The sequence below is a fragment of the Pseudopipra pipra genome, chromosome 3 (assembly GCF_036250125.1).
Source record: "Pseudopipra pipra isolate bDixPip1 chromosome 3, bDixPip1.hap1, whole genome shotgun sequence".
In the NCBI taxonomy this organism is placed as follows: domain Eukaryota; kingdom Metazoa; phylum Chordata; class Aves; order Passeriformes; family Pipridae; genus Pseudopipra; species Pseudopipra pipra.
The window spans coordinates 10,496,599-10,522,837 of record NC_087551.1 but is presented as its reverse complement, the minus strand read 5'-3'; the positions used below and the strand labels follow the sequence as shown (position 1 = coordinate 10,522,837).

Genomic DNA, 26,239 nt, shown 5'->3' with positions numbered 1-26,239 from the left:
AAAAGGCTTAAACTCCTAGTTACTGAAGGAGGAAGCAAAAAGCATAACTTGTCTTATGGCCAGGGAAGAGAAGACCAAGAATGTTTTTGGGTGCCTGGGTGACCCACTTTTTTTAATGCAGATGACTGCTTGCTGCTCATAAACTTCACCTGTCTTGAAGAGAAGTGCAGTGATCAGAATACAGTTGATAGGGTTGGAACAACTTGGTAGGTGTCTACTTGACTGTGCATGAGAAAGACAAGTAGCTTATATGTTGACCTTAGTGTTAACCAGGAACCTGAATCAGCAGTAAGTTTTCTGTGATAGCTCAGTCCAAACTCTGTAAGGCATTAGCCCTGCAGTTATTGCTGTTTGGAGATAGTAATGACGAGGAGGGGTATTTTAGTTTAAGGGGAACTGACCCTTTAGAGGGAGGTTTGCTGGTTTGAATGTGATTGCCTTTGATGTGACAGAACATGAAACACACAATGTCTTCTTACGTGGTCCTGAAAACTTAACTTTGGCAAATTTGGAGAGACTGTAATACTCTTCATCTGATCAGCTAACATGGCTGAATAAATCAATGAGTTTTTAGGTAACCAACCCCCCTTTTTTTAAATACAGCTTTTATGTCTTTTGCCTCTGCAGCTGAGATGCACTTTCCATCCTGTTACTATGGTGTGCACACAAAGGACAAAACTATAGGTGAAGGAATGATCATCATGCAAAAAGTCACTTGAGAATGCCAGGGGCCCTGCCTTTTATGGGATAGTGGGGTCGTGGAAAAAAGCTTTTTTCCAGTCTTTCTCTGCATTTTGCTATTTGCAGTGTCGCCAGCAAACCTCACTCGTCTGGAAGGAGTGGAGATGAGTTGCTGTTTCTCATCTCAAGGGTTTGAAGAGCTGTTTCTCACACTGGATTGCCTGAAGTCTATAAACACTCATTCCTGGGGTAACCGCAAGAGTCTTTTCCAGAGCAAAAGCCACTAAAGCACTGTCTGCAATGTTTTGGGTGAACTTCAGAATGGGAATTCAGTACAGCCTAATCCTCCATCTGTTTTAGTAACAGTGTCTAGAGTTGAGAAGTAAAACGCATTCAAATAATAGATTTAAATATACCGATATTCTTTTGGTTTTCAGAACAAAGGACTAGTTCACTGTGAGGAGTGAACTCAAAACACTGAAGTATACAGACTACAAACTTTGGTTTAATCATCTCTGTTAATCAACAATCTTTGTAAATTCAACAGTGAGAAAATCAACCTTGTTCATGTTTCCTTCAGCCCACTTCCTGGATTAGCTTCCATTCAGCTGTTACTCTGTTTCCATGTATTAAATTAACTTCTAGCTATTGTGAATGAAAGAAGTAAGTAAGACTTACACCCTGTGGAGTGACAATGGGAAAGGCCTGAAAAGAACATGAACTTGCAAGTTTTGCTGTTTGTGAAGACAGACTTTTTTTTCTTCATGTTATGTATTAAGTATTTAAGATGGTAAGTTGGCAGGCACACATTAGCTTCAATGACATGAAATTGTACAGCTTAAGACTCTGTCCCTGAGGCTGTCAACGCTCTGAAAGCTCCCAATGCAACACTCAGATGTATTTCCTTTTCCCCACGTGTGACTCTCGGTATTTTGATCTTTGGTAAATGTCAGGTGTGGGGTTTAATTCTGCATTTCCTGGTTCTCACGTACCTTCCGCTTTAACCAAATTCACACATGACTCCTGCTGTAGTTTTCACATGTCCTAACAATAACACACTGATAAAAAAGACCATAGTACACACATAGATACTTGACCTAAATACTGTAGGCAAACAATCTTTTTGCTGATAATGCAGTTCATAAGGAATAAAGGTAAAGAGTGTAGATTACAATGGGGGGGGGCGGGTCAGGGAAGTGCACTGCTCTATCAGGAGGGTGCAGGACCTCTTCATTCTGGTGAGGGAGGGAAATGAAGTAAGTTCAAAGATTTGGTTGTCCACCTAATATGACAAATAGAAACTGGTAAGCTGTATTATGTTTGTTAATAAGCACTATGGCTTCCGTGTCAGTTCTGCTTGCTGGAGCTCCTTGCTTTTTCAGGACCCAGTGGTGTTCCCCAGACAGAGCTTTTCTAATGACAGAGACTTGGCATGATCCAGTGGGGTGAAGTCACAGAGGTGGCTGGTTTCTGGACGCTGTAATATTGCATGTGCTCCCATAGCTAAATAAAGCAGATCTGCTGATGTTTTGCATTCCACAGCTCAGCTCCAGCTCTACTCCCTGCACGGAAATGAAATGCTGGGGTACTACCTTCCAGGTCACAGAACTCCCCCAGAGGGATGGGTTGTTCTTGGGGACAAACACAAATGGCAAGAGGTAGCCTAGCAGTAGAGCAGTGTCTGGGTTACAGCTCAGGATGTAGCTAGGTTTGCATCTCTACTTGTGCAGTGAGCCCAAATGCCCAGGTCTGACTCGACAGAGGTCATAAGGGCAAAGCAGAGTCAAAGCTGCTGTGCCTTAAGCACAGACTCGGAGGTTCTCCCTGTGTGAACCTTTCCCAGCTCAAGCCAGCTCACCTGGAAGAAAAAAGAAGCCCTCTTGGCAGCCGCAGGACTTCAAGTTTATTTGACTTCCTCCTAAACACATCAGTTTGCCATCAGTAACTCTGCAGTCCAAAGGCTCTTGGAAAAAACTCCCAGCTCATTCCCAGTCTTACTGTCGGCATGCATGCCAAAGAGCTGAGACAGCTCCCCCCTGGCAGCACTTCTTTCAGGCAGGTCGGCCAGCAGCTTTCCTCCCGGCTGCCTGCCCAGACCATAGAAGGGCTGATCCTTGACCTCTGCCATCGTTGGTGTCCTGGGATGTCTGGCTGTGCCATGCACACTGTCAGGCGGCACAGCAACATATTCTCTTTGCTGGAAAAGTATCCAGCGTGTGTCCCCAAGTACTCATTGCACCCCTGTGAAGAGGGTCAGGATGTCTGTGTCACTCCCCCACGACTGCCACTGGGCTCCTCCTCACCACGCCTGTCGTGCCTGTGGCAGCACTCACAGGTAGTGCCACGTGCCAAAGTGATGTGATGCCCCAAACTCATTGAGGTTTGTGTCCCACTTCTCAGTAGGGCTTGCGAAGCTTCCAATCTGCTGCCTGTTAAACTCCTCAGCGCCACGTGGGAGAACGTGTGGGAGAACATCCTTGGTGTGCAACAGCCGTAGACAGGCCCCACATTTCCTTCGTGAGCTCCGTAAGCCCTCGGAGGAAGGCTCACAGCCCACCCAACTGCTCGTGCCCCGAGAGAGGATTGCGCTGGTTTTTCCTACTATGTTTCCACCCCGCAGCACCAGCACAGCCCCACGTCCAGCCCCGCTCAGGGCTTTCCCAGCCCGCGCCTTGGTGCGGCCGCGGTGTTAAAACGACCAAGCTCTGAGCAGCCCGAGAAGAAACCCCGTGTGCCAGGCACGGCATGGTGCCGCTGCCGCCTCACCATAGCCCCTCCCCTTTGAATGCAGAGTAACAAAGCCCAGTTAACCGCGCTTTGAGGAAAACCTGACTGGAAACACCTCGGTCTCCAGCCGCCCCCCTTCCCACACCGCGGCGCCGGGGGGGCGGACCCGCCGCCTGCGCAGACGCTCCCGCGGGTCCGGGAGGTGCCGCCTCTGCCGCTGCCGCCCGGGGCCGTGTCCGCGCCCGCGCCCGGGTTCGTGTCCCCCTGGGCTTCGCCGGCCCCGCAGTGCCCTGCCCGGGCCGTCCGGGCGCGTCTGCCCGCGGCCAAGAGGCTCCTGCCCGCTCCACTTCGGGCTCGGAGCGAGAGGGCCCTCGCTGGGCCCCGCCGCGGAGCGGAGGGCCTGAGGCGGGCTGTGGAAGCACGGCCCTGCCCGGGACAGCCCTGCCGTGCTTTTGGCTTTCCCCTTATCACCCTCGGAGACGTGTGGCTGCCCTTGGGGCGCTGCAGCTGCGTTTCTCCTCGGGGACTGGTGAGGGGTGGGCACAGCGGCCGGGGCGAGGCCGGGGGTGCTCCGGCGTTGGGGGGGCCTGGCTCGCCCTGTGTTGCTCTTGTTGTCCTCCACTGCCAAGGGAGCGGTTGTTGAAATAATTCCGTGTCTGCCTGCAGGAAAAGGGGAGACAAAGGACACCGGGAGGAAGAGAACCCCCTCACCTGCATCCGCCCAAACCAGCTGAGCGGGGCAGTGGGTAAGGCCAGCGCCTCGCACCCCGCCTGTAATCCACTGCACTTTCCGGGTGTGCTGCCAGCCGGGAAGGCTTGTGCAGGACTGGTGGAATGCCTTTGGGTAATGCCTGGTAGTATTTCCACCGTTTCAGGGTGGCCCAGAGGAAAATCCGGTTTCCTCCTGAAACTACTCCTCGTTGCTCGCTGAAAATAATTGTGGTAATGGCAGAGGGTGGCAAACAGGATTTGGGTTTTGTGAGCCTGTGGTTTACAGGGTTATGTGGCCCTCTTAAAACACGTTTCCTGGTTGAGGTTTGACACAGCACAAGCTATCCGTTGACATCAAGGTGCTGTGAGATAAACCTGTTGGGGAAATACTGCTCTCCACAGGAGGGAGGGAAGGTTGCCAGCTTTAATTTGCTTCTCTGCCTATCTGGTGGATTCTTAAAGAAACTCTTGACTTTATTTCTAGAATAGACCAACCCTTTTCCAGGAGGTCTCCACTGCTGTCAAAAGCATTCCAGGGTCTTACTAGATGTGCTGTCTCTGATTCCTATGAAAACTTTTCTTCTGTGCCAGACCCAAGAAACAGGGGTGTACGTGATGACTGACTGTTGACGTCGGCTGGCATATGTACTTTGAAAGGTCACACTGTCCATCAGCCAAATCAGCTGATGTGAAGCATCTAACTGACCTGTTTGTTTCATTCCAGGAAGATGGGATTGACAAACCATGAAGGAATAATGAGGGAATCCTGAAGCAGTAACAGTGTTTGCTCCTGGACTCTGCCCAAGGGGACTGTTTGCATATCAGTGCTCTTAACCAGGTATGGCACAGAGATAATAGTGCCTTTCTTTCATATGCCTGAAGGCCCAGGGCTGAGCCTATTCTCACAAACAGGTCTCACCATCACTTTTAGGAGTAGGACTGCTGTGTACTTGACCTAGGAGATCTAGAGGGAGCTGATCCAGGGGAAAACTCTTTTTTTTTTTATACAGCTGGTTTGTTTTATTTAAACCTGATCAAAACATGGTTGCACATGTTGTTAGTCCTGTTGTGGCAAGACAAGGAAGGAGACCAGCACAGCAGCTGACAGAGACAGCCAGGACTACTGCAGCCCCATCAATGACAATCTGGTATCACACCAGCAGCTCCTGTTGCTGTAATTTGCTACTTACCCTTGAAGAGAGAGAATTCATTGGAGTTTTGGTGTGGGTTTTTGGGAGTTTTTTTGGTTGTTTTTTTTTCCAGACCAGTGGCTGAATAGGCAGTTCTCTAAAATATGCTTGTACTTAAAAAGTAGCACACATCATTAACACAATATGTGAGGAAAGTTTCTCCTTCTATATGTTCCTTATGCACAGATTGTTTGTGTTTTGGGACTTGAAGAGCAAGGGAGGAGAAGCTTCCTTCTGCAGTGACTGATCTAGGGAAGAGGGTTGTGTACTTTGTTTTGGTTTTAACCTTCCACTCCCTTTTCCTTGGAAACTTCCTGTGAATACATGGACCTTGTCCCTCCAAGGCAAGGCAGCTGCTCTTCTCTGGTATTACAGCCAACATTGCCAATCTCTTCATCAGTGAGTTGGTCAGCATTTTGAAAGGTCAGAGGTGCATCTTAGCTAAAAGTTTACTCAACACAGAAACACCTGAGGAATGGTGGGGGTTTTGTGTGAGGTTTTTTTGTTTTGTTTTTTTAAATCTTCTCATGGGGGTATTGACTTTATTTTTCAGTACTAATCCTTGCGGGGGATTTCTTTGCCCTCTGGGCCTGTAACATTCCTTACTGATAATAACCCTGAGACAAGAATTTGTCCTCTTATTTTATAGAAGAGAAGATAAATGTGAATCCTGCCGGGTCACAGGCCATTTTCTGACCACTGGATCTGGTTCCTCTGTCGTGTCACTCTTTACTGAAATAGAAAGAGCTCCTGCCCTCCCAAGTTTTTGCATTTCACTTCTCTTCTGCCCCAGACACTTGTGTGACTGTGCTTGGAGCTGCTGGACTGGAACACTTTAGTTTCATCCTCTCCAGAAGAGTTGCCCATCCACTGCGGCGCTTGATGTGGAGCTGAGTGGCACCAGCCCTGTCCTGCTCTCCACCCAGCTGTGTGTTCTTGCCCTCTGTGATGGTAGATGGTTGAGGACGCTTGACAGAAGGATGTTGGGGTGTGGGAATACCTCAACCAAAGCTTTCCAAAGTGTTTTACACAGGGTATACAACATAGCTGCCCGAGTGTCTCCACACCAGGAGGTCTTTGCCATCCCTGTGAGACTGAGACTACCAAGTTTTAAGATGCTTTTTCTTTCTGCCAGTGAACATAGTCAAGAGGAGTGGGTTTAACTTGAGACTTCTGGAAGCATCAGTAGAAAGGGACCCTGTAGAACATATTTCCTTCTGAATTGCCCACATAGTGTACCGTGGAGGGCATATACTCCATGGCTTCCTAGTTTTGGGGCCTGTGTCTGTACTTCTGGGAAGCCTCTAAGAAAGCCAGGTTTATTGTGGACTCCTAGTTATCCTACTTAGGGCTGAGGGCTGTTGTCTCTGGGATTTGCTGTTTTTCTTTCTTTACATCTTTAAATTTGCGCTTCTCTTTTTAAATGAAATATAATTGTGCTAAAACAATTTCTCACAGCTCATAAAGTGGTACAAAAATGCCAAATCATTTGTGTTGACTTCTGCTTAGATTTTCATGCTGTAAAAACCCAGCTCAGTTGCATTTATGTTTGCAGTGGGACCATGGAAGGAACAGAGATGTCACCAAGTGTTAACTCAGAGGAGAGCAGTGTGTTGGACCTTCCATCTGTTTGTGACCTGGCAGAGCTCTTTGTGCCTCCACGCAGCACTGAAAACACTGAGGAACTTTATCGTTCTGTGGATGCTTTTCCCTCTCTGCCCACAGGTAACAGCTTCTGTTTCTCCACATGCTCTTTCTTTAGCCGGTTCAGGCAGTGTGTTGTGTGACTAGGTAACTGCAGTCTGGTACTGGTGCATCTGCCTGTTTTAAAACACAAATTAGCAAAAGTACAGTCTGTTCAAGCTCCCCAGATACAGTGTGGCTGATGAGACACAGAAGAGGAGTTCAGAGAATACTCTCAGCTGCTCATGTTTTTACAACACTCTTTCTTCATGTGTAATGTGTTCTCAGAAAGAGTTACTTGAACTAATCCACAGAGCAGTCGTTCAGACTGGAAATAGTCACATATTACCATAGTCAGTAAGAAGTTTTTAAACTTTTCCTTATCTTCTTCATGTGCTCATCATGTATCTTCCAGTCATGAACTCAGGATGTGGCCTCTGTAGCCCATTACTTTAAAATTATAACTGAATGTTTGCTTATGCTAATGACATGAGTGTGATGAGAACTTCATCATTTCAACTCCTGGTAGGCAGCAGTTTCCTCACTTGAAAGAGGGCTGATTCCAGCAGAAATATCATTTTAGGTCAGCCACTACTGCCCATTCTTGGGAGTAGTGGTGTATCTGAGATGATAAGCTGACACATGCTCAGTCCTACAGCCCTCAGGCCAGTCAGCTTGAGTACATGGCAAGAAAGGTGAAATCGAAATGCTCTGGCCCAGTGACACTTCCTGCCTTATATTCATGCTGTCTTGGGATGAAGGTTGTATATTTAATATATTTAACGTATTAAATATACATTATATATTAATTATATTTAATATTGGGGAGGGAAATAAATTCTGGTCAGCAAATAATGTGTGGAGAGGATTTGTCAAGACACCTGAGCAAGTGAAACATCACTGATGACATTTCTGGTTGCTTTAAAATCTTAAGTAGTGTAAAAGTAGAATTTAGTTCCTTCTTACTCTGATGCTGGGTGGTTTTCTTTGTTCTGCTTCCAAGAAGCTAGCTTGGAATCTGACAGGTGAGTTTTTTCAATGGGAATTCCACAATTTTTGCATGCTAAACAGGCAAGCAGTGGGATCTACCAACTAATGAGCTCTGTTGATGTTGACTACTTGCCTGTGCAGTTGTCTTCACCACCAGGTGTGGGACATCCAGAACTGTAATGAAATCTGCAAATGGTAAATACCAAGCCTTGCTTTGGTTTTGCTGTGCAGACCAGGAATTCACACATCTTATGTTAATAATGATGAAAATCTTCTGCTCTTAACCTCTACTTTAAACCATGATACCTATCACATTCCATGATCCACATTGCATTAGAGCAATAGGGCCTCTGTTTTGAGGTTTTGCTTTATTTTTTGTGTATGAGTGCAATGACCATCACTATGAGGAATGCCCTGAGCAATCCTTTTCCTCTGTTGTGGGAGAGGAGGATGGAGAAGTTCCTCTGATAGTGAGACAGGCTCGAAGGCATTTGTTTACTCAGATTTCACAAGCCCTGTGGTGCAGGTATGAAGGAATTCTGGGAGCTGTGAGGCAGTTCCTGCAGTGTGTTGCACAGGCACCATTTAGTGTGGCTCAGGACAAGTGGACCTGATTGCTCTGTGGAATGGGGTGCACAGAAGAACTGCATGACCAGTTAGCAGTCCTAAGAGTGTTCTGAGGCTTAGTGGAAGTGACATATGTGGAAATGACAGCACTGGGCAAATCATTAATGGTGCATGTGTGGAATATGTAGCTGAAGCTCAGTCTCAAGGTATGCTGAGAGGCCACATCCTGCCTCCTTGCTGTCTCCAGCACCCCCTGATATCAGTGTGGATTCCAGCTGTGCTGAGGAGGGCAGATTAGGTCCGTGAACCCTCTCCTTTTTTGCTTGTTTTAGAGATTGCTCACAACTGAAACCATTTGGAAATAACTGTGGGATGCATGCTGTACAATGGTTCCTTACTCTGTGCTCCTGGGATTGAAATAACCAAGTATCACAGCATAACCAGTTCATGCTCTGAACATCTTGGTTCCTGTCTCCTTGTAACAGCATCAAACCAATATACATATTCTCTTGAACTCTCTCTTTTGATGCAACTTCAGCTTTCTAAGCCACTGAGTTTGGTCAGTGTGGCAGAAGAGGCGGGAGGAGGCTTTTAAAATTAATCTGCCTGTGTCAGATGTTCTTGGACAAGCAAGTTCTGTCAAATGTATCTTGGGAAAGGAAGCTCCTTTACTTGTTTGTTTTCTCGTGAGACACTGAGAACTGCTGCTGTGACACAATGTAAGCGAGGAGAGCAGGAGTGGCTATAGGTTATGTGACCAGAAGATTGCATCCTGGGGCTTGGGCAGGACAGATGGTGAGTCTTCCCATCAAACTTGAAAGATTTCTGTTAGGGGTGAGGATCTTCCTTAATGATTCAAAAACATTTCCTCTGGGAACGTGACAGCTTCCTTAGGAAAGGAACAGACTGACAGGACAGGCTGTGTTTTCTGACATCTGCTGCGTGAACTGGACTGAGACTGACTAAGGTACCCTGACATCAGTGCCTCAGGAGATGGAAGTGGTTATGGGGGTATTCCCAGTGTCTGAGTCACTCATAATAGGTCTTATTAGCCTAAAGAGGCTCCATCACTGGTAATAGAAGATAGTACCCATTAGCCATGAAAACAGGGCTTTCTGGCAGCAGGCATCCCTGGGCAAGAAAACAAGTAGTCCTGTAGGAATGCTACTAAATCTCTAAGTTCTGTATAAATGAGTGGTTTTATGATTTGTGTGGAAATGAGGGTTCTACTCTTGCAACAAGCATTCAGACCTTTAGCTTGTTGTCATAGTGAGTTTAAGTGTGTAAGTGGTGATAGACTGAGAAAATTGAATTGGATCAGTGGACCTTTCAGTGTGCTTTATATTTTTTTACTCCATAATGGAAAATAGTTTTTAAAAATAAATTGTTTATTGTTTTTTTAATCTACATCACTCAGTTGCAGAGTTCAGCAGGAACATCTTACTACTTCCTCTGGATTAAGAAAAATTGCCAGCAAAAGTTCTTACTTGGCAGGCAGCACTCAGGTGTGCGTGTGGGAAAGCCTTAAATTATTCAGATTAATATTTCAAAAGAAGCTAATAATGGTTGTTTCCAAAGCAAATAAATCACTCACAGTGTAACTTTTCATTTAGGGCACTGAACCAGAGGGTACCAGGGACAGTGGAAACATAATATTTGCCTGGAAAATTAGCAACCTAAAAAGCTGTAGAGAATAGGTGACAGATGTGCTCTACAAGTTGATTCAGGCAAGATTCTGGCCTCTACCCATGCGCTGTGATCAGCCAGAATTGAGTTTGTCAGTGCAGCCCTGGAGTAATCCTGTTAAGTTTGGAGGCAGCATTTGAGAGCTCAGCTGTGGAACCACACTTGGGAGGCTCCTGTGTGAAGCATGGCCAAAGCTCAGTCCCATCTGCCTCCATGGCCCTTGCCTAGGGCTGATGATCTTGGGGAGATGGGTCTCCTTGTTTGCCCTGTAGCTTCTGCCTTAATTGCTTTTTCTTTGTAATGAAAAGTAATTAAAAAGCTGTGTCCTTAGGAAAATGGATGGGTAGACAGGGTCAGCCAGTGGAGGAAAATGGGGTGAGTGCCACAAGAACAGAGAAAATAAGAGGGATGTGTCTTGGTTTGAAAACCTCCACAGGATGACAGTAGGAGAGGAAGGATGATGCTGGAGAGATGGGGTGGTGAAGGAACACAGAGTTTACCATGGGCTTGAAGAGACCTGCAATTATCTAAAAGCTGGCTAGCTTTTTTTAAAAAAAGCAAAATGAATTAAAGCCATTTTGGGAGGATAGAGGTGTTCAACCTTTAGTTACCTCTCCAAAAGCGCTGCTTCTCTTCCTGTAGTTTTCTTCAGGTTTGAGCCCAGGCTTACCTGTAGTTGTTTTCCGTGGACTTCCCTGACCTCTCTAATGCAGTGAGAATCCTAGGCTGCCTCTGACTGTGCTTATTATTCCTGGTCAATCCTTAGTGTTGGTACATAGGTGGCCACATGAGAAGTCAGCTCAGGGAATTGGCCCAGCTTTCTGGGCAGCCATGTGAATATTTGTGTGGCTGAGATGGGGACAGCTCCTCTTTCAGGCAGCAGCACAAGTACAGCCAAGATACAGTGTCTGCAACATGTCCTACCTTTCACAGGGGGTTACAGTCTTTGCAGGATGGTGGTTTCTGAAAGAAGTATTAATCACTTTTCCCTTTGTGTAGCCAGGCTGTAGGTTCTTTCTGATCAATTGTGAGGGTTTTGTAGGCTTTCTTCAAAAATAGTTCATGTGGAATAAGTTGTGAGAGCTTGGGGAAAATGGAACAGACTCAGTGGCTTCAGGCAAATCAGTGAGCCTGGGCCATGGCACTGCTACTGAAATTGCCATTCAAATCAAGAGGACTGAGCACAAGATTATCCCAGTTTAAAAGTAAAAGCCATCATGATTTTTGGACTGTTCTGTTTGCTTTCTGGGTTTTCAGTCAACCAAGCTTCTATGTAAAAACAAAACAGAGATTATCAACCTGTTGCCACAGAACTTACATGCCTGGTTTTGTGGTGGATTGGTGTGTCTTTTATTAGGAACTGGGGAGCGGTGCTAATGTTGGTACATGTGTTCTGACTTGTCCTTAAATGCTTTCTCCTGTTTGCCACGTCTGCTGGCCTGTCAACAGTTGCTTAATGTGTTCTGCAGAAATGGGTTATGTTTACTTTAGAAGTCTGGCGTGGCCCGTGCTTTTTCTGTTGCGGGAGTTCACGAGTCCACGGGTGCTGACGTAAAGGGAGAAAATGAAAGGAGTGGACTTTGGCACGTCAGCAGCAACCTTTCCAAGGTTGACACTTGATGGGTGCTTGGAGGTTCAGTTCAGCCCAGAACTCAAGTGTTCATTACTTGGTATAGAAATTATAGCTTGGCCATCTGAGCTACCAAAAGTTGCAAAGTTTCCAAAATGGCTTTTTGTCTGGCCATGCTGAAGACAACCTGAAGGCTAAAGACCTTTATATACAGTCTCTTTAAGAAGTCTCTGTAACTTTGTAAATCCAAAACGTGCGTGATTATTTTAAATCACTTTCAGGCTGAGGCAAAGCTGAGCTAGAAAGGCTTGTACTTCCACTCTGGGCTGCCATGGTTAGGTACAGAAACTTCTCATCGTTTCCCTTTACCAGAAGGATATAGATCACACTAAGAATATTTTACTCTTTGGCTCTATTTGAAGTGGAGGGTGCTGTACAAAGGTGCTTTGTGGTGATGTGAAGAGTCTCCTTTGAGTGCAGGAAGTTAACATGCTCTCCCACTTGGAAACTCACTTCAGTTTGAACTCTGGTCCCAAACAACATCAGAATTAATAATTTTTTTTTTAACCAATCAATTGGTTTGAAATTGGTTAAGCACAGTGCTTAACTGCCGAGGCCTTGATGAAGAACGTGGTCCCTGTTCTGGGAATTAGAGGATTTTAATTGATTTTGGTTTGTTTCCTGCTGCCCTCTAGTGCTCAATGTTACCTATTTCTGATTCCATGCTTAGGGGACTGGCGTTTCGTGGTTCTTTTCAGCCAGTGCTGGGGATGTCTGTCACTGTACAGAGCTCAGTCTCCTGTCAGCATACTGCTGTTGAGAAATCCTGCTAAATGACCCCCAAAGCCGACATGGGAATAAATCTGAGGAGTGTTGGCTGCTCATTGTTTGCTGCATGGATCTTGGCATAAGGTTGCTAATGTTGCCTGATGGTGAAATATCTGTTTTTACCTGGGAGCAGCCAGATAATACTTCTATCTGTCACAGTTACAGCTGTACTGGGATATAATTTTGCTATGGAAATGAAGAGTCTTTAAATATTGATTATGTTATACTTTTTTGGGGCGTGAGTGTAAATTTTTTAGTCTGTCTGAAAGTTCTGGTTTTAGTGGTTTTTATCACTGATACTGGTATAAACATCCAGTTATTTGTCAAAGTGGGTGTTTTGTTTAGCTTGTCAAAACCAAAGAAGCACCTGTTTTCAAGTGAATGTATTTGTTTTGGTTTTTTAATTGATGATTTTTAGTCAAGTACACGTTCAAATGTGAGGAAAATACTACATTTTTCTTAGACTCCAGTCTTATCAAGAGGAAAAAGAAAGGTAAAATGTTCCAAATGCTAATAATTTTGTATAGATGGTGTGATCCAGTAGGGCAGTGGGCTTGAAATTATGCAGCTCTGCTGAAGTTATGGGCGGGCTCTTTGGCCAGGTAACTACATGGCTCTGGTGAGTTTGGCATCATAAACTCTCCATATCTGTGTGGCTTGGTTGTGTTGAATATTGAATGAAGATGCAAGGTGGAATTCATGCTACCTTACATAAAGGAATGCAGGGAAACTGCACAGCACACAAAACAAAGCAGCTGGCACCACTGGGTCACTGAATGTCTTACATATTTTGTAAAATGTTACATAAAGCATCCAGCCAAAAATAAATCCTAGAAGAGAAACGGGCAATGCTTTATTTTTCACAGTGTGAGGAAGAAAACTAGTCCTATTTTAGGAGAATTAGAGCACTTACATACATCAGTAAGGGAAAAAATGAGACGTGACCTTGCCTCTTAGGCTTTAATGCTTCAGAGCACCTCTCTGTTCTATGAAAGTGAACAGTTTGTTGCCCAGCTCTGTTCCTTATAGCATTATTGTGGCTCTGTGCAAAAGTGCTAAAGTGGCAATAGAAAGGGTATGGGGTTGAATGAAAGTGCAGGATTCATCAAAGGAAATTAAACTGTCAGTGAGGTTGAGGGAGAGGCCAGGAATCCTGTGCAAAATGGGTTTTGTGGTTTAATCATTAGCTAGTAGGTTTGGGTTAGTTTTGTCATTGTTTTGGAGCTGAGAAGCTCTAGGAGCAGTCCCTGATATAACTGTGGGGCTGGAAGGGATTGGGAAGATGGATAGCAATGACATCTCCATTGATGTAGAGAATATTTTGTAGGTGTGTGGGAGCTGAGCAGCATTCCTTCTTTACCCGTCGCCTTGGGTTACCATGTTAACTTCAGTACGTTTCCTCTTTTTCAGACAAGTTACATTTTTACATGCAGAATTTCTGAATAGCCTTCTGTAGATGTACTTCTTACCACTGAGTGACTATGCTCAGCGTGATTGTGTTGTTTAGATCCAGGTATCCATAAAATTTCACCAAGCAGTGTGCAGAGGGCTGGGAGAATGTCCTCTGCTTTCCTGGTGTAGTGGTGATTTTGGGTGCACTTGTGTGCAGTACGAGACGATAGTTACTGTTTTTTCTGCCAGGCTTCTTTGCAGACTCTGCAGGAGGGCCCTTTTGCAGGAAGACAGACTTTCCTTCTCTGCTATGTTCATTCGCAACTTTGAGAATCTCTTTTCAGAGACTCATGGGAGAGGATTTCATAAAGTGACCCTTTTTACAGCACCAAAACTTTGACAGTATTATCACCATGATCTGGTGTAGAAGCTGTGACACCTAAGAGCAGGTCTTGGAGATGAACACATGAATTGGGAGATGCCTCTTTCCCATTCAGCAGGCTGGATGTCTGGTTCCCTTCCTCTCTTCTTTCTGATGTGAAATCCAGCAAGTGCTGGATCCTTTTTGCAGTTCAATATTCCGAGTTCCGTTGGTTTTTTTGTGCTGTTATGTGTCTAAACAAGGATAATATGGACCAGATTTCAGTGTATTTGTGAACAGTTGGTGCTTTATGTTTGAAACACTGAGAGGCAAAGAAAGAAGTTCACTTTACTGCTGTGGAGAAAAAGGTTTGGTTTCCTTTTTTTAAAGAAAAAAAAAACCCAAAGCACAAAACCTTTGGGATGTGTTTTTAGCTTTAAAACCATGCAAGAAGTTTGCATTAAAAGATTCACAGACATAAGCATTACACGAGGGACAAAGCCCACAGAGGAGAATGGGAACACAAAGGGGTTCAGCTGCAGCTCCTGCAGACCCTGCTGTTGAGGGTCCAGGTTAGACTTGTCCCATTTTTCATTCTTTTGAGGAAGAAAACATCTGTAGGAAACCATTTCAGCAAAACTCCCAGTTTTCCTTAGCAGCTGGGGAAGAGAAGCTACAAAGCAATCCTGAGGCCTGTAAGCCAGAGTAGTCATTTTTATAAAAAGGGCTACAATAATACAGTAATAGCAGTTGTGAAACATGTTGGTGTGTGCATGAATGGTTCCATTTACTTTGGAGTGCAAGAACTGCTGTACAGCTGAAATGCACCCACAAAATACTTTATTTTTTCTTAAGGAGAAATGAAAGTACAAGCCATGAATCCTTAAGTAATTGAAATAACTGTGGAAAGTGGCATAGGGGTGCGACTGTTCTTTTACCTGGGCAGTTGTTCATGGCTTTTTTTAATCAGTGTTAGATTTCATGTGAGATTCCCAAATGTTGGCTCCTTTCTTGGATAATAAAGTTGCTCTTTGCATCATGGTCTTGTTGCAGTGCAGATAATGCAAAATGACCCAAAGATGTCTGCATCTGTGCTGAGCAGCTATCAAGTGGCAAAAGATGAAATGCCTCTGATGACATCTTACGTAAAAGCATTACCCTTCCCTGCTCTCTGCAGAGTGTGCCTTGGTGTCTCAGCTGCATCATTTATGTGTGGGTGGTAAAGATCTGTGAAAATGGCTTAAAAATGGCAATTTAAATCATGAAGGATGTCAGGCAAGGGCAGAACAATGAAAAAGGGCAGACTGTCTTGGAAAGCCACGCTGAGGCCATCCTGTGCCAGCCTGCTAGGATATTTCTTTGGTGTTGTGGTGCTGTGTGGGTCACCCAGCATTTTGAGAAGTACAGTTGCACTGGCCTGAAATGCAGCTGTACTCAAGGCAGAGAACCCAGGTGAACGATGCTACAGAGCTTCCAAAAAACTCTGAGCTTCACACATTTATTCAGATGCTCTGGGCATATCACCTCCAGTCTAGTTGTGAGTGGTGTTTGTAGTTTAGAGGGTGATTTGATGCTCTGATTATACACACCACACCACATAAATAAGAAATGTCACTCCTCAAGTCTCTTTAAAACCTCGTGTTTCCGTGTTAGTTCTTCTAAATACACTGGTTTGCTGTCAGTGGCTTTCATTTCTGCCTGATTTTCTCAAGAGTATCCCTCTGGTGAGTGCATGTGTCACCTGTCCTGCACTCAGCATTGCTGGTTGCACTGAGAAGCTTTGCCCTCTGGTGCAGTCCAGGGAAAGACAGTGGTTTGCATCATGCCACATGTTGGGAGAGTGTTCTTCCCACTCTTAACAGTGCTTTTATGTAATTTGTCAATGTTACTGCTCAAAACAGCCCCTTAAATAAATAGTCAGAAAATGTTCCTTCGTTACCAGTTTACAGGGATATCTTAAGGAAGCAACGTGTGCCAGAGCATCGTGTACTGAAATACTGGTATTGCTTGAGTGCTTTTGAGTGTCACTGAGATAAAGTATGCAGTATCTTCATGGCCTAAGCAGTACAGTATTTGTACAGTAGTGAAGGGTGTTCCTTCATTACTCTATTAGCAAGATTCAAGATTTTTCCTTTTTTTTTTTTCCTGGTCTGATTCTTAGAGTAGGGGTTTTATCTCGTGTTTTACCAGATTCACCTGTCCTGATACACAAAACACCTTGGAGGACCCTCGGAATCCTAATTTTGGGGCATCTTTTACTCTAGTGATCATTTATGCACAGCCTGACTCTTTTTTTCGCTAGGAAGCTTTCACTACACTTATCTCTCTGTCACTCAAATGTTTTTTAAGATGTAGAGTGTGACTATGTGGTAGAAAAATCATCTAGGGTTTATTGGACCCAAAAGGCTCTGCACTGGCAGTTGTTGAAGTACTGCAGTAGAAAGCAAGATACATCTGCCCTGATTGCCGTGGTCTCATATTGCTTCTGAATTTATTCCCTGACTTTGAAGCTTCTTTAGGTGCTGCTGTGAACTGGCAACAGAAGAACACATTTCAGGGAATTCTCTGTGCCTGGTGGCAGGGATGAGCACAAAAAAAGTTATACTGGTGCCATATTTCTTGCTATGCTCCCAGGACTCTGCTCAGTGTAGAGGCCAGACTTACTGCTGTGAGAGGATGCAAATTGTTCCTACCCAGTTTTCCATGGCAGATTTGGAGTAAGCTGAGCAGGAGGCTGTGGGCAGGGATGCCTTTGTTTCACGTGCATGACTAGAGCTTAGGGTGGATCCAGTGCCTGGAGGGTTGCAGGAGATGCTCCATAGCTGTGTTGACAACTTAGGACATTGCAGTGCTGCTTGGACAGCCATTACCATCTTCTGACTGGAGTTCTTTTCTCTCTGCAGTGATGTGGCCTGGATTAATCCCAGGATTGTGGGGATCATGGTGGAGTGTTTTCCTGGATTTGTGTGTAGTTATTTAGTCCCTACCTATACACTCACATGCTGCTCTCAGTGTCTCCTTGCTTCTCCTCTGTAACATCTGGCTTATACTACATGATATGGATTAAGTCCAGTTGAAATATTCCTAAACCTCACAGCTCAGACTCCTATCACCACTTCCATGTGGGGCATCTGGAATTTAAACTAGTTTTCTGTGTGTCTTAATTCAAGCATCTTTTGTTTTTGTCTCTTTCTCACTGAGCTCACTGGTGTGCAGCTGATGAGACTGCAGCATAAAAGCATAGAAAATAGTGACTCATAACCCTTTAGCAGCAGACTGCAAGTATAAAATATAGCACACTCCGTCATCCACAATGTTTTTTTAAACAAAACAACATAGGCCAGCCAGTGATTCAGCCTCAGTGTGGATTATAGCACATGAAGTTTTGTCCTGGAGCCTTCTTGCGTCTGATGTCTTCCTTCATTTCATGAGTTTAACAACCCCCCACCCCACCCTCCTTCCTCCTTTGTGTTGTGTGCTGTGTATTTCATAGTAGCTGAGCCTCTTGGCTGACACAGGCGCATGTATATTCCTGTAAAATCTCCTGCCCAGACAGATGGAATGCTGTCAGGATGAGCCATGCTTCTGCGTTTACAGCGAGCCCCCACGCTCAGGGTATATATGTGAAGGGTGGAAGGCAGCTGGTTATTTATTGCCATAATAAGCACTGGCAAGAAAATGACAGTATTTTGTGCTTTGTGCTGCTTGATGTTCTTTTCAGCCTGTTGAGGCATTTCTCTGTTGAGGCTATACTCTGTTTATGTTCGTTCTGGATAGAGGTGAAAGCAAGTGGCAGCTTGAGTTTTGGAAGCTGGCTGTATTTTATGAACATAGCACTGCCTATGTTATAGACATTATTTTATTCCAAAAATTATTTGGTTTTGTCAAGAAAGTAAGCCCTGTGCATTCCTGCCTTCCATGAGTGCCTACAGACTGTTTTATACATCTCTAAGTAACAATAAGATGATGTTAGTACTAAAGGAGGTCCCAGCTTTGTACAGGCTGCAATGCCTGGCAGGAAATGCTTTAGGGTTTTAGGTTTTTTGTTTCTCTGTTTGGTTGATTTTCCTGTGGGTTTTTTTGGTTTTTATTTTGGGGGGGAGGTGTTGTGTGTATATTTTTGTTGTTGTTTTTTAGCGTACTTGTTTGATTGATTGATTGTTTTTTAATCTGAAAAGATGAGACAAAAAGAACCAGAAAAGAGGCAAGTACACTACAGTGTCTTCTAGATGAATGGAGGCTTTGTACTTCCATAGTGGTCTGTTTTATATGTGCACTTCTATCTCAAAGAATTATACAACACTTTTTTTTTTTTTTTAACTAAATTTAAATCCAGAAAACTGTAGTGATCTTGAGTGGAATCTGAATGTTGGTTCTGTGTGTGTTGGAAGACAAGGAAGAGGAAAGGTAGTAGAATCAAAAGCAAGCACTTTTTACACAGCAGGTAATTAGATTATAAAACTCAGTGCACCAGGAAATCATTGAGACGGAGAGCTCAGCAGGATCAAGGAAGGGGACTGTGCATTGATTTGGGTAATAAGAGCAAGCTAAGTCAATACTTCTTGCTGATAGAAATGTTGCTGAGATATTGAGTACATAAGATGGTGTTTCAAAGCTTGTGCTAATCACTGTCTAATTTCAAGTGTCAGGTCACACCTGTCAGATCCCCGTGACAACAGTGCCACCTAGAACATACTACACGTGAAGGGGACATAGTACACTGGATATACGTCTGATCTGATCCTGCCTGGCACCTCCTTCCTTTCCCCTTTAGAGAAGAGTGCTCCCATTCTGCAGATGGCAAAGCTGATAGCAATGCTTTAATACCTACAACTCTTGCCTTCACTAGTCAGTACCTCTTAAGTACTGTTACTTGAAAAAAATCCTTAGATAACATACCCAAGAGCAGAAGCAGAAGGGGATTGTTGGAACAGAGAAGCAGGTAGTGCAGAGTTGGAGGAGGGGACGAACGTTTTTTGGGTCCACAGCTTAGGTTATAGTTGTGTATGAGTAAATTTTACAGTGGTATTTTAGTTTGTTACTAAACCCACAGATAGCAAACATCAAAAATACGGTGACTTGTACAGACCTAAGGAATGCTCATCCTTGATATGCTGACCTGGTGCCTAGCCCAAGTCCTTCTGTACTGTTCATAGTACAAACTTATTTTGAATTCAGTGATTTAGGCAGTTATTGTCTATAATGATTGCAGAGAAATATATCGTCTCTACTCCTGGTCATGGTGCAGCACGAGTGGGATCTGTTTCATGATACCTTACATTTCAGTAGCAGTTTCTTGAAGGCATGAACTTTCTGCTGAAGTGCTGAATTGAAACAGAACCTGATTTACAGAGCTACCGTCTGCAGTCCCAGCTGAATTTAACATTGTTCTACATTGGTGTTTCTCTGGATGTCTAGTGAGGTTATTTCTAGGTTAATTTTTCTCCTGATGCAGTCTTAATTAAAATATAATGAAGGCAACAGAAGTTGCAAAATAAAATAACTTGAGAAGATCCATTTTGTGCTGCACCAGTGCTTTATGGTCAGATGTTTGGTATTGCTGCTAATTATTGTTTTATATGAGGCACATGTCTAATAGCATTTGTGTGTGTGTGAATCATCTGCAGAGCCTGTGACAGCATTCCAGAAGTGGAGTGAGCTATAGTGGCTGAGACCCTGGGTTTGCACCATGGGTTTCATTCCTGTGTTGGACTGAATGGAAGGAAATAATAGTGTTCTTTAACCCAGCAATTGTGGAATACAAAGGGGAATACGTTTGCTTTGTTAAGAAGTCACATATTGCAATTAGCTTTCAACAATCCACTGACAGTTAATGGGGAAAGTGATTTATTTCTGATGAGGCTCTAGCTGTGATTTTTTTTTTATTTTAAGAGAAAGAAGAGGAAATCATTCTTTTGCAGTAGATTAAAAGCAAAAATGAGGTTGATAGTTGGATGTGATACTCAGAATGTAAGCATCATGCTCCATAATTAGCAAGTGTGAAATGCATACCCACCAGGATGAGTTAGACCATGTGGTTAAAGAGGGCGAACATGAGTTGGAAAATGAAGTTCTTCACACAAAATTGGCTGTGCTGTTCCCACACACATGCACAAAATATTCAATCGCTTAAATTCTTCATGATTTGTCTCGTATTAACAATAACTGGCAATGAAATATTTGTAGGTGAACTTTCATGTTCTGTTATGGATTAGTTGACTGCTGTCTCTGCAGCATGCTTAAGAGTTGGTCATAGAATGAGGGGATGTAAAACCTAATGGTATCTTGCAGGCAACAATCCATCTTTAAAAAGTGCATGTGGCTGGATTTAATACTTCCATCTAGTAACCTGCTTTGTTACATCCTTAGTTTACCAAAATCTTCCTTCTTCTAGCACAGAACAAAACCCTGTGCTGTTTCTAGATGCCAATGTCTAACTGTGTTTGTGTTGAAGTGTTGCAGCCAGTGCTTTCTGGGATTATATCAATGGTTTCCACACTCTCAATCCTCCTCTTAAGTAAACAAACAAACCAGTTTTACCACTTCTTAAGAGTAAGATAATTTCAGAAGGAAATCCTTCAGAGAGGATCTGGCAGGAGTCTATCCTGCCAGTTTACCTTTTTTCAGCTGTACACTACAACCAGAATTTGCCTTTTTAAACTGGTACTAAATGAATATGTAGTGATCAAACTTAGCCAAAAGCTCTTTGCAGCTAAGCCATGGAAAGAAATGCATTATTACAGAGCTGTACTACTGCAGCTAGAGGCAAATTTGGCCTCCTTAGAAATACTACAATTCTATGTGCAGCAAGATCCTGCTCATCTCACTTCCTGTGGGATCTTGGAGCAGATATTATTAAGATCAGAGTAATCCCAAAACAGTGGGGTGGTCAAATTTGAGAGAAGGCAGGAGGCTTGCTTTGGTTCAGCAGCCTTGCTGGAGGTATTTAATCTGAACCTCCCCAGCTTTTTGAAGCCCTGCCAGGCAATAGCTGGGCCCTCCCTTTCTCCTCACCTCTCAAGCAGATCTCCATAGCTTTTCTCAGCCAGTGAGTTACTTCCTTGTTGAAGGACTCTGGTTCCCTCGCTTGATTATTGCATGAGAAAATAATCAGGCTTCACTGCTGTTTTGGAAGCTGTAATGTGTCTGGGGTTTTCCTTTAGCAAAACACTGTTTATTGCCAATCTGAAAACAGTTGTTTTCTCTCTGAGGAACCAATGTGTTCCTGTGGATTTTTTTTTCTCTTCAGGAGACCATAATATCCCTAACTGCTCTTGCTTTAATGACTAATGAAGCAACAGAAGTGGCCTGTTGCTTGAAACTGAGGTGGAGAGTTTGGATATCTGAATATACCTGTGCCTTGGCTCCAACACTGTTTCCACCTGTGACAAAAGAAGGGAGCAAGCAATGGAGCAGAACCAGGGCCCATCTTCTTCAGCAGTGTAGGGACCAGACAAGGACTTGAACTTTGGGTGAGTACTGCAGGCCCCCACTGCTCTGCTTGCACAGCTCACTGCTGTACACCCTGCCCACCAGGCTTTCTGTCTCTGCACTTCTCCTACTTGCACAAGGAGTAGTAATTCTGTGAGAATAAACACTCCCAGGGCTATAAAGTGTATGTGATTGGAAATATAAACATATCAACTATCAGCTCAATAATCCAGAAGCCCTTCTGCCTAGAATGCTTTACTTGGAGTCCAGTTGTTGTGGAATAATGCACCTAGAAGGGTGTATTGTCCTTACCTGTGCCAGATTTCTTTGGTAGGAAGTCTGCAACAGTGAGAGGAACCAAAATGGACAAGAGATGGTGCACTAAGTAGCACCTTTTGGTCCCTGTTTCCTCTTCTCATGGTTGACCATAGATCTGAGTGATGCTTGGGCTTGCCAGATAGGTTGTTACCATTTAGTGCATGTTGTCAAACATAACTAATTAGGCAAGAGCTAAGCTACTTACAGGACTTAAATGGTATCTAGAACTATATCTGGTTGGTCATAACTCACTAAATTTTAATATAGTTGTCTCTGCCTCTTCTTGCTGCTGTTAGTAACCTAGAGAAGAGGTTAATGTTATCAGTTCTGCATCTATGCTATTGTGACTATGATTATTTAGCTCTTGCTTTTCTATAACAATATAGCTCTGTCTTTTTCTATAACACTTTGCCCAAAACCATCTCTGTTTTTCCTCTGTGAGTGTTTGTGGGAACATCTCCCGTCATTAACAGTAATGTGAACATTCCCTAAAGCTCAGTGCAGTCTTTAAAACATGTCCAGAGTGTGCCTTGGTGCATGTCAAGTCCTGCTTGAAGGCAAAAAACTAAGACAAAGGAGATTCAATAAACCATCTGTTGTACCTCAGCTCTACCTTGATACCTCTTGGCGCTGGGTGACATACATGTGGCATCCTGGAGAGTGTGTGCATCCAAAGGAGAGCATGGAAGCAAGTACTGGTGGCTTCATTTTGTGTGGTGTCTTACTCTGTGGATGCCTCCTGAAACCACACTGCTCAGTGCCCATCCACCTGTTGTGGATGATACAGTTAGTTTATTCAGTGGATTAATTTGAATAAATAAAACCTACTGCACTTTTTTTATCTGTGTGGAGGTCCAGACACTAAATGCACTGCAGATGAGGGCAGCTGGAGGGGCGTGGGTGTGGATGCTTGGAAAAGAGTTCAAGCCTTGCTATAGTCAGCAGTGGTCTGGGAAACAGACCACTGGGAGAGTTAATATGGGGATGTTGGTGTCTCTTGCTAAATGCTTTGTCAAGACTGTGGATTTAGAGTATTGCAGAATATTGTTACCTAGACATTCTGCTCTTGGGGCAATATTGCAGAATGAAACAGCACATTAGCTGTAAGAGAGTATTTTACTGAAATACTTCTTAGCTTGTTTCCTGGCAAAAAACTTTTCAAATATTCTCCCTTTCATATGTCTCAGTAATCTGTTCATCTGTTTTCATAGTATTTTTAATATTTTTACAAGACTGGGGAGTGTTTGGGTTTTTTTTAAAAAGGAAATTAAATTGCTTTCAGCTTGGGGCCTTTCATTAGACACAGTCTGTAGCATGGGTCTCTAGCATCAGGAGGTCCTGATACTGGGCTGTAATTGAGTTTTGCATTCTGTCTGAGCAGAGTTCATCTCAAAAACTAAAATCTGAGAGAAAAAGTAATTTGTGCAGATGGTCTTCATAAAACAAAGGCAGATTAAATCTGTACCTGTCACAGAATTGCTCTTGCAGATGCATCTGCTGCAAAATAATTACCTCTCTTGAGCCCAGTAAGCTAATCAATGTCTTTTGTTTGTGTCTGCAGTGGAAACAATTAAAAGCTCATTTCCTGTTTTTTAGGTAAACTTACAGATTCTTTGATTTTTAGGGATAATTAGATTCATTTTGATGTGTATCACAGTCCAAAGTGTTCCTGTTGGACAACTAGCTGTCTGTAATATAATTTACCAGGATGTAATTTCTTTTCAATCACTTTTTTAACTTGACATGGTCTTTTGCTAAAGAGTTCAAAATCATTTTGTCTCCTTCATTGTAAATTGCATTTAAAAAGCTTAGGGCTTTTTGTACAAACATAAGAAATGCCATTATTTGCATTTATTTTGAATTTTCTTTAAATTAATTTTCTGCAACATGAGAAAAAAATTCTGTAACATAGCTGAGAAAATAAACACTGCTACTACCTTAGTTCTAGTCTATGAAAATCTGCATTGGGAGTCTGATCTCTCAAACACAGTGAGATGTGTGTGCTGGGTAAGTGCTGGCAGGTAAAGAGGACCCCTCTGAGAGGGGCAGTGGATGTTGCAAAGCAACTACTGGTGATGCCACTTAATTCCTGGAAGCACGTGTGAAATTCCCAGCGGACTTCCACTGAGGGATTTGCAGTAGAGATTTTACTCCGTGCGGTTTGCCAGGTCCATCGGTATGGCTCAGTATCATGTTGTGGGTTCACGGGGGGATAAATCTCACCCCTCCATGCTGAAATTCCATGAGCAGGCTGGACAGCAGTAGACTGGAACGTGGTGCTGCTCTGCTCATGGCCCAGAGCAGCAGAACCTGCATCTTCCCTGGGATCAAGGCTGCCAGGGAGCACAGGGATGGTGTGTGGTGAGTCTGTTTTCTGCTCCGAAGGCTGCCTTGGATCCTGGACCAGGCGAGCGTCACACCTCACATGCATGAGCTGTTTTAAGCATGGAATGCTCATCACACAACTGAGCTCACAGTGTGAATGGTGTGAATGGTGTGAATGCTGCCACAAAGGGTGACACTTGGAAAGGAAGCAGCACAAGCTGATGGCATCATTTCTGCCAGACCTCTCTGCAAGGTAGCAAACATGCCTTTCCTCCTGCTTTGCACAATCCCTGCTCCACCAGGACAGACCACTCTTTTACTATCTTCATTTTGACTCAGTGCTGCCTGTAATGTGTCAGTGTTTATTGACCATGAGCAGATTTATATAGCTTTTCCCTGTGCCTTCTTTTCCTTGTGGCTTGGCAGGAGCATGAATAAGCCTTCATTGTTGAGGTGAAGGTTAAAAAAACCACCCAAACCCCAAAAAATCCTCAAGGTCTTTTAAGCTCTATAGTACATGGCAGTGATGATACAGTTGGGTTTAAAAGGAAGTAACAAGATCACACCCCGTGATTAACCTTGCATGCCTTCTTTAGGATGGCTTCACTTTGCTCTTTGTGCTCTGCTTGTGCTTATATGTTGGCATTAGATCACAAGTGCTGCTGTCACTAAAATACACCTTTTGCTTCCACCTCTGTTTGAATACCTTAGTCTCTGAATTGTTTCAAGACTGTGCTGCAGCAGACTGACCTCTTATTTTTTATTATAAAGAATAAGTGACAGTAGCTACAGAGGGGGCAGTGAGCCTCTGCACAGACAGACGGATATTTGTTTTATTTTAATTCTCAGTGACCTTTATTTTATCCTGATTCAATTGCTTACTCAAGGGCACCAGCATTTTTTGTGCCTTTAATGCATTAAACATTTTTCCAACTAAAGGAAGCATCAGATATATCTCTTGTTGTCTTAAGAGTCACGATTAACCTTCAGCAGTGAATGTGCCCAAGAGGAAAAATGTGAAAGTGGAAAGTGGATTTGTTTGTAGAGTGGAGAAAATAAAAATCTCTTGTGCTATGAACGTACCAGTTTTAAACCCTCAGAGCTGAGGGATCCCCTGAAAAGTCAATTTTATTTTCTGACAGCTGTTCCTGACTTAATTTAATTAATGGGAAATGTACATAGCCACCTTTTTTGTAAGTTAATAATGTCCAAGTCGTTTTTGAATATGAGCATTTTCTGATATGCTCTTGTTTGTGTACCTTGTTTAAGAGACTCAAGTGTCTATACACTGTGCAGGAGTGTCCTCTGTTGCAAAGGTACTGAGACTTTGCAGATGGCTTGTGAGAAAATAAAAGAGATTAAGGAAGCAGGTTGTCTAGGTAGTGGAATACAAATTAACTACTTACATCCTCATGTTGTCCACATTTGATCTGAAAAAACCCTATTAAGCAGCCTTTGAAGACCAATCCCAAAACTTGAGCTGAAAATGTTCACTGAAGCCTTTGTTTCAGAATTCCCTGTTTTATTTGTAAATAACACAGATGTATTTACTACAGTCACAGAATCCAATCTGTTTGAATTATTTTTTCTTTAGGCCTCCTAAAACAAAATTCTTGAGCTGATCATGAACTTTAGGGATTAAAAATAGTTTTAAAAAAATTACCCCAATATACGATCTGCTAATTTATCTGGACTGTCAAACCCCACCCACCAACCAATGTCAAATAAGAACCAGGAGATTTTAGCTTGTACTGGAACACAGCTGTCAGGAATATCTCA

At 43.5% G+C, this 26,239-nt stretch overlaps 1 protein-coding gene across 1 annotated transcript in view; it reads left to right on the top strand.

The window, feature by feature from the left end:
* The first annotated feature begins 3,544 nt into the window (after positions 1–3,544).
* The window catches only part of SHLD1 (shieldin complex subunit 1), a 46,446-nt gene continuing 23,751 nt past the window's right edge, over positions 3,545–26,239 (top strand). The window contains exons 1-4 of the mRNA XM_064647718.1: positions 3,545–3,660; positions 4,081–4,154; positions 4,844–4,957; positions 6,865–7,034. Of these exons, the coding sequence (XP_064503788.1) occupies positions 6,872–7,034 (163 nt within the window). The 5' untranslated portion in view covers positions 3,545–3,660; positions 4,081–4,154; positions 4,844–4,957; positions 6,865–6,871. The remainder of the gene's footprint in view (positions 3,661–4,080; positions 4,155–4,843; positions 4,958–6,864; positions 7,035–26,239) is intronic.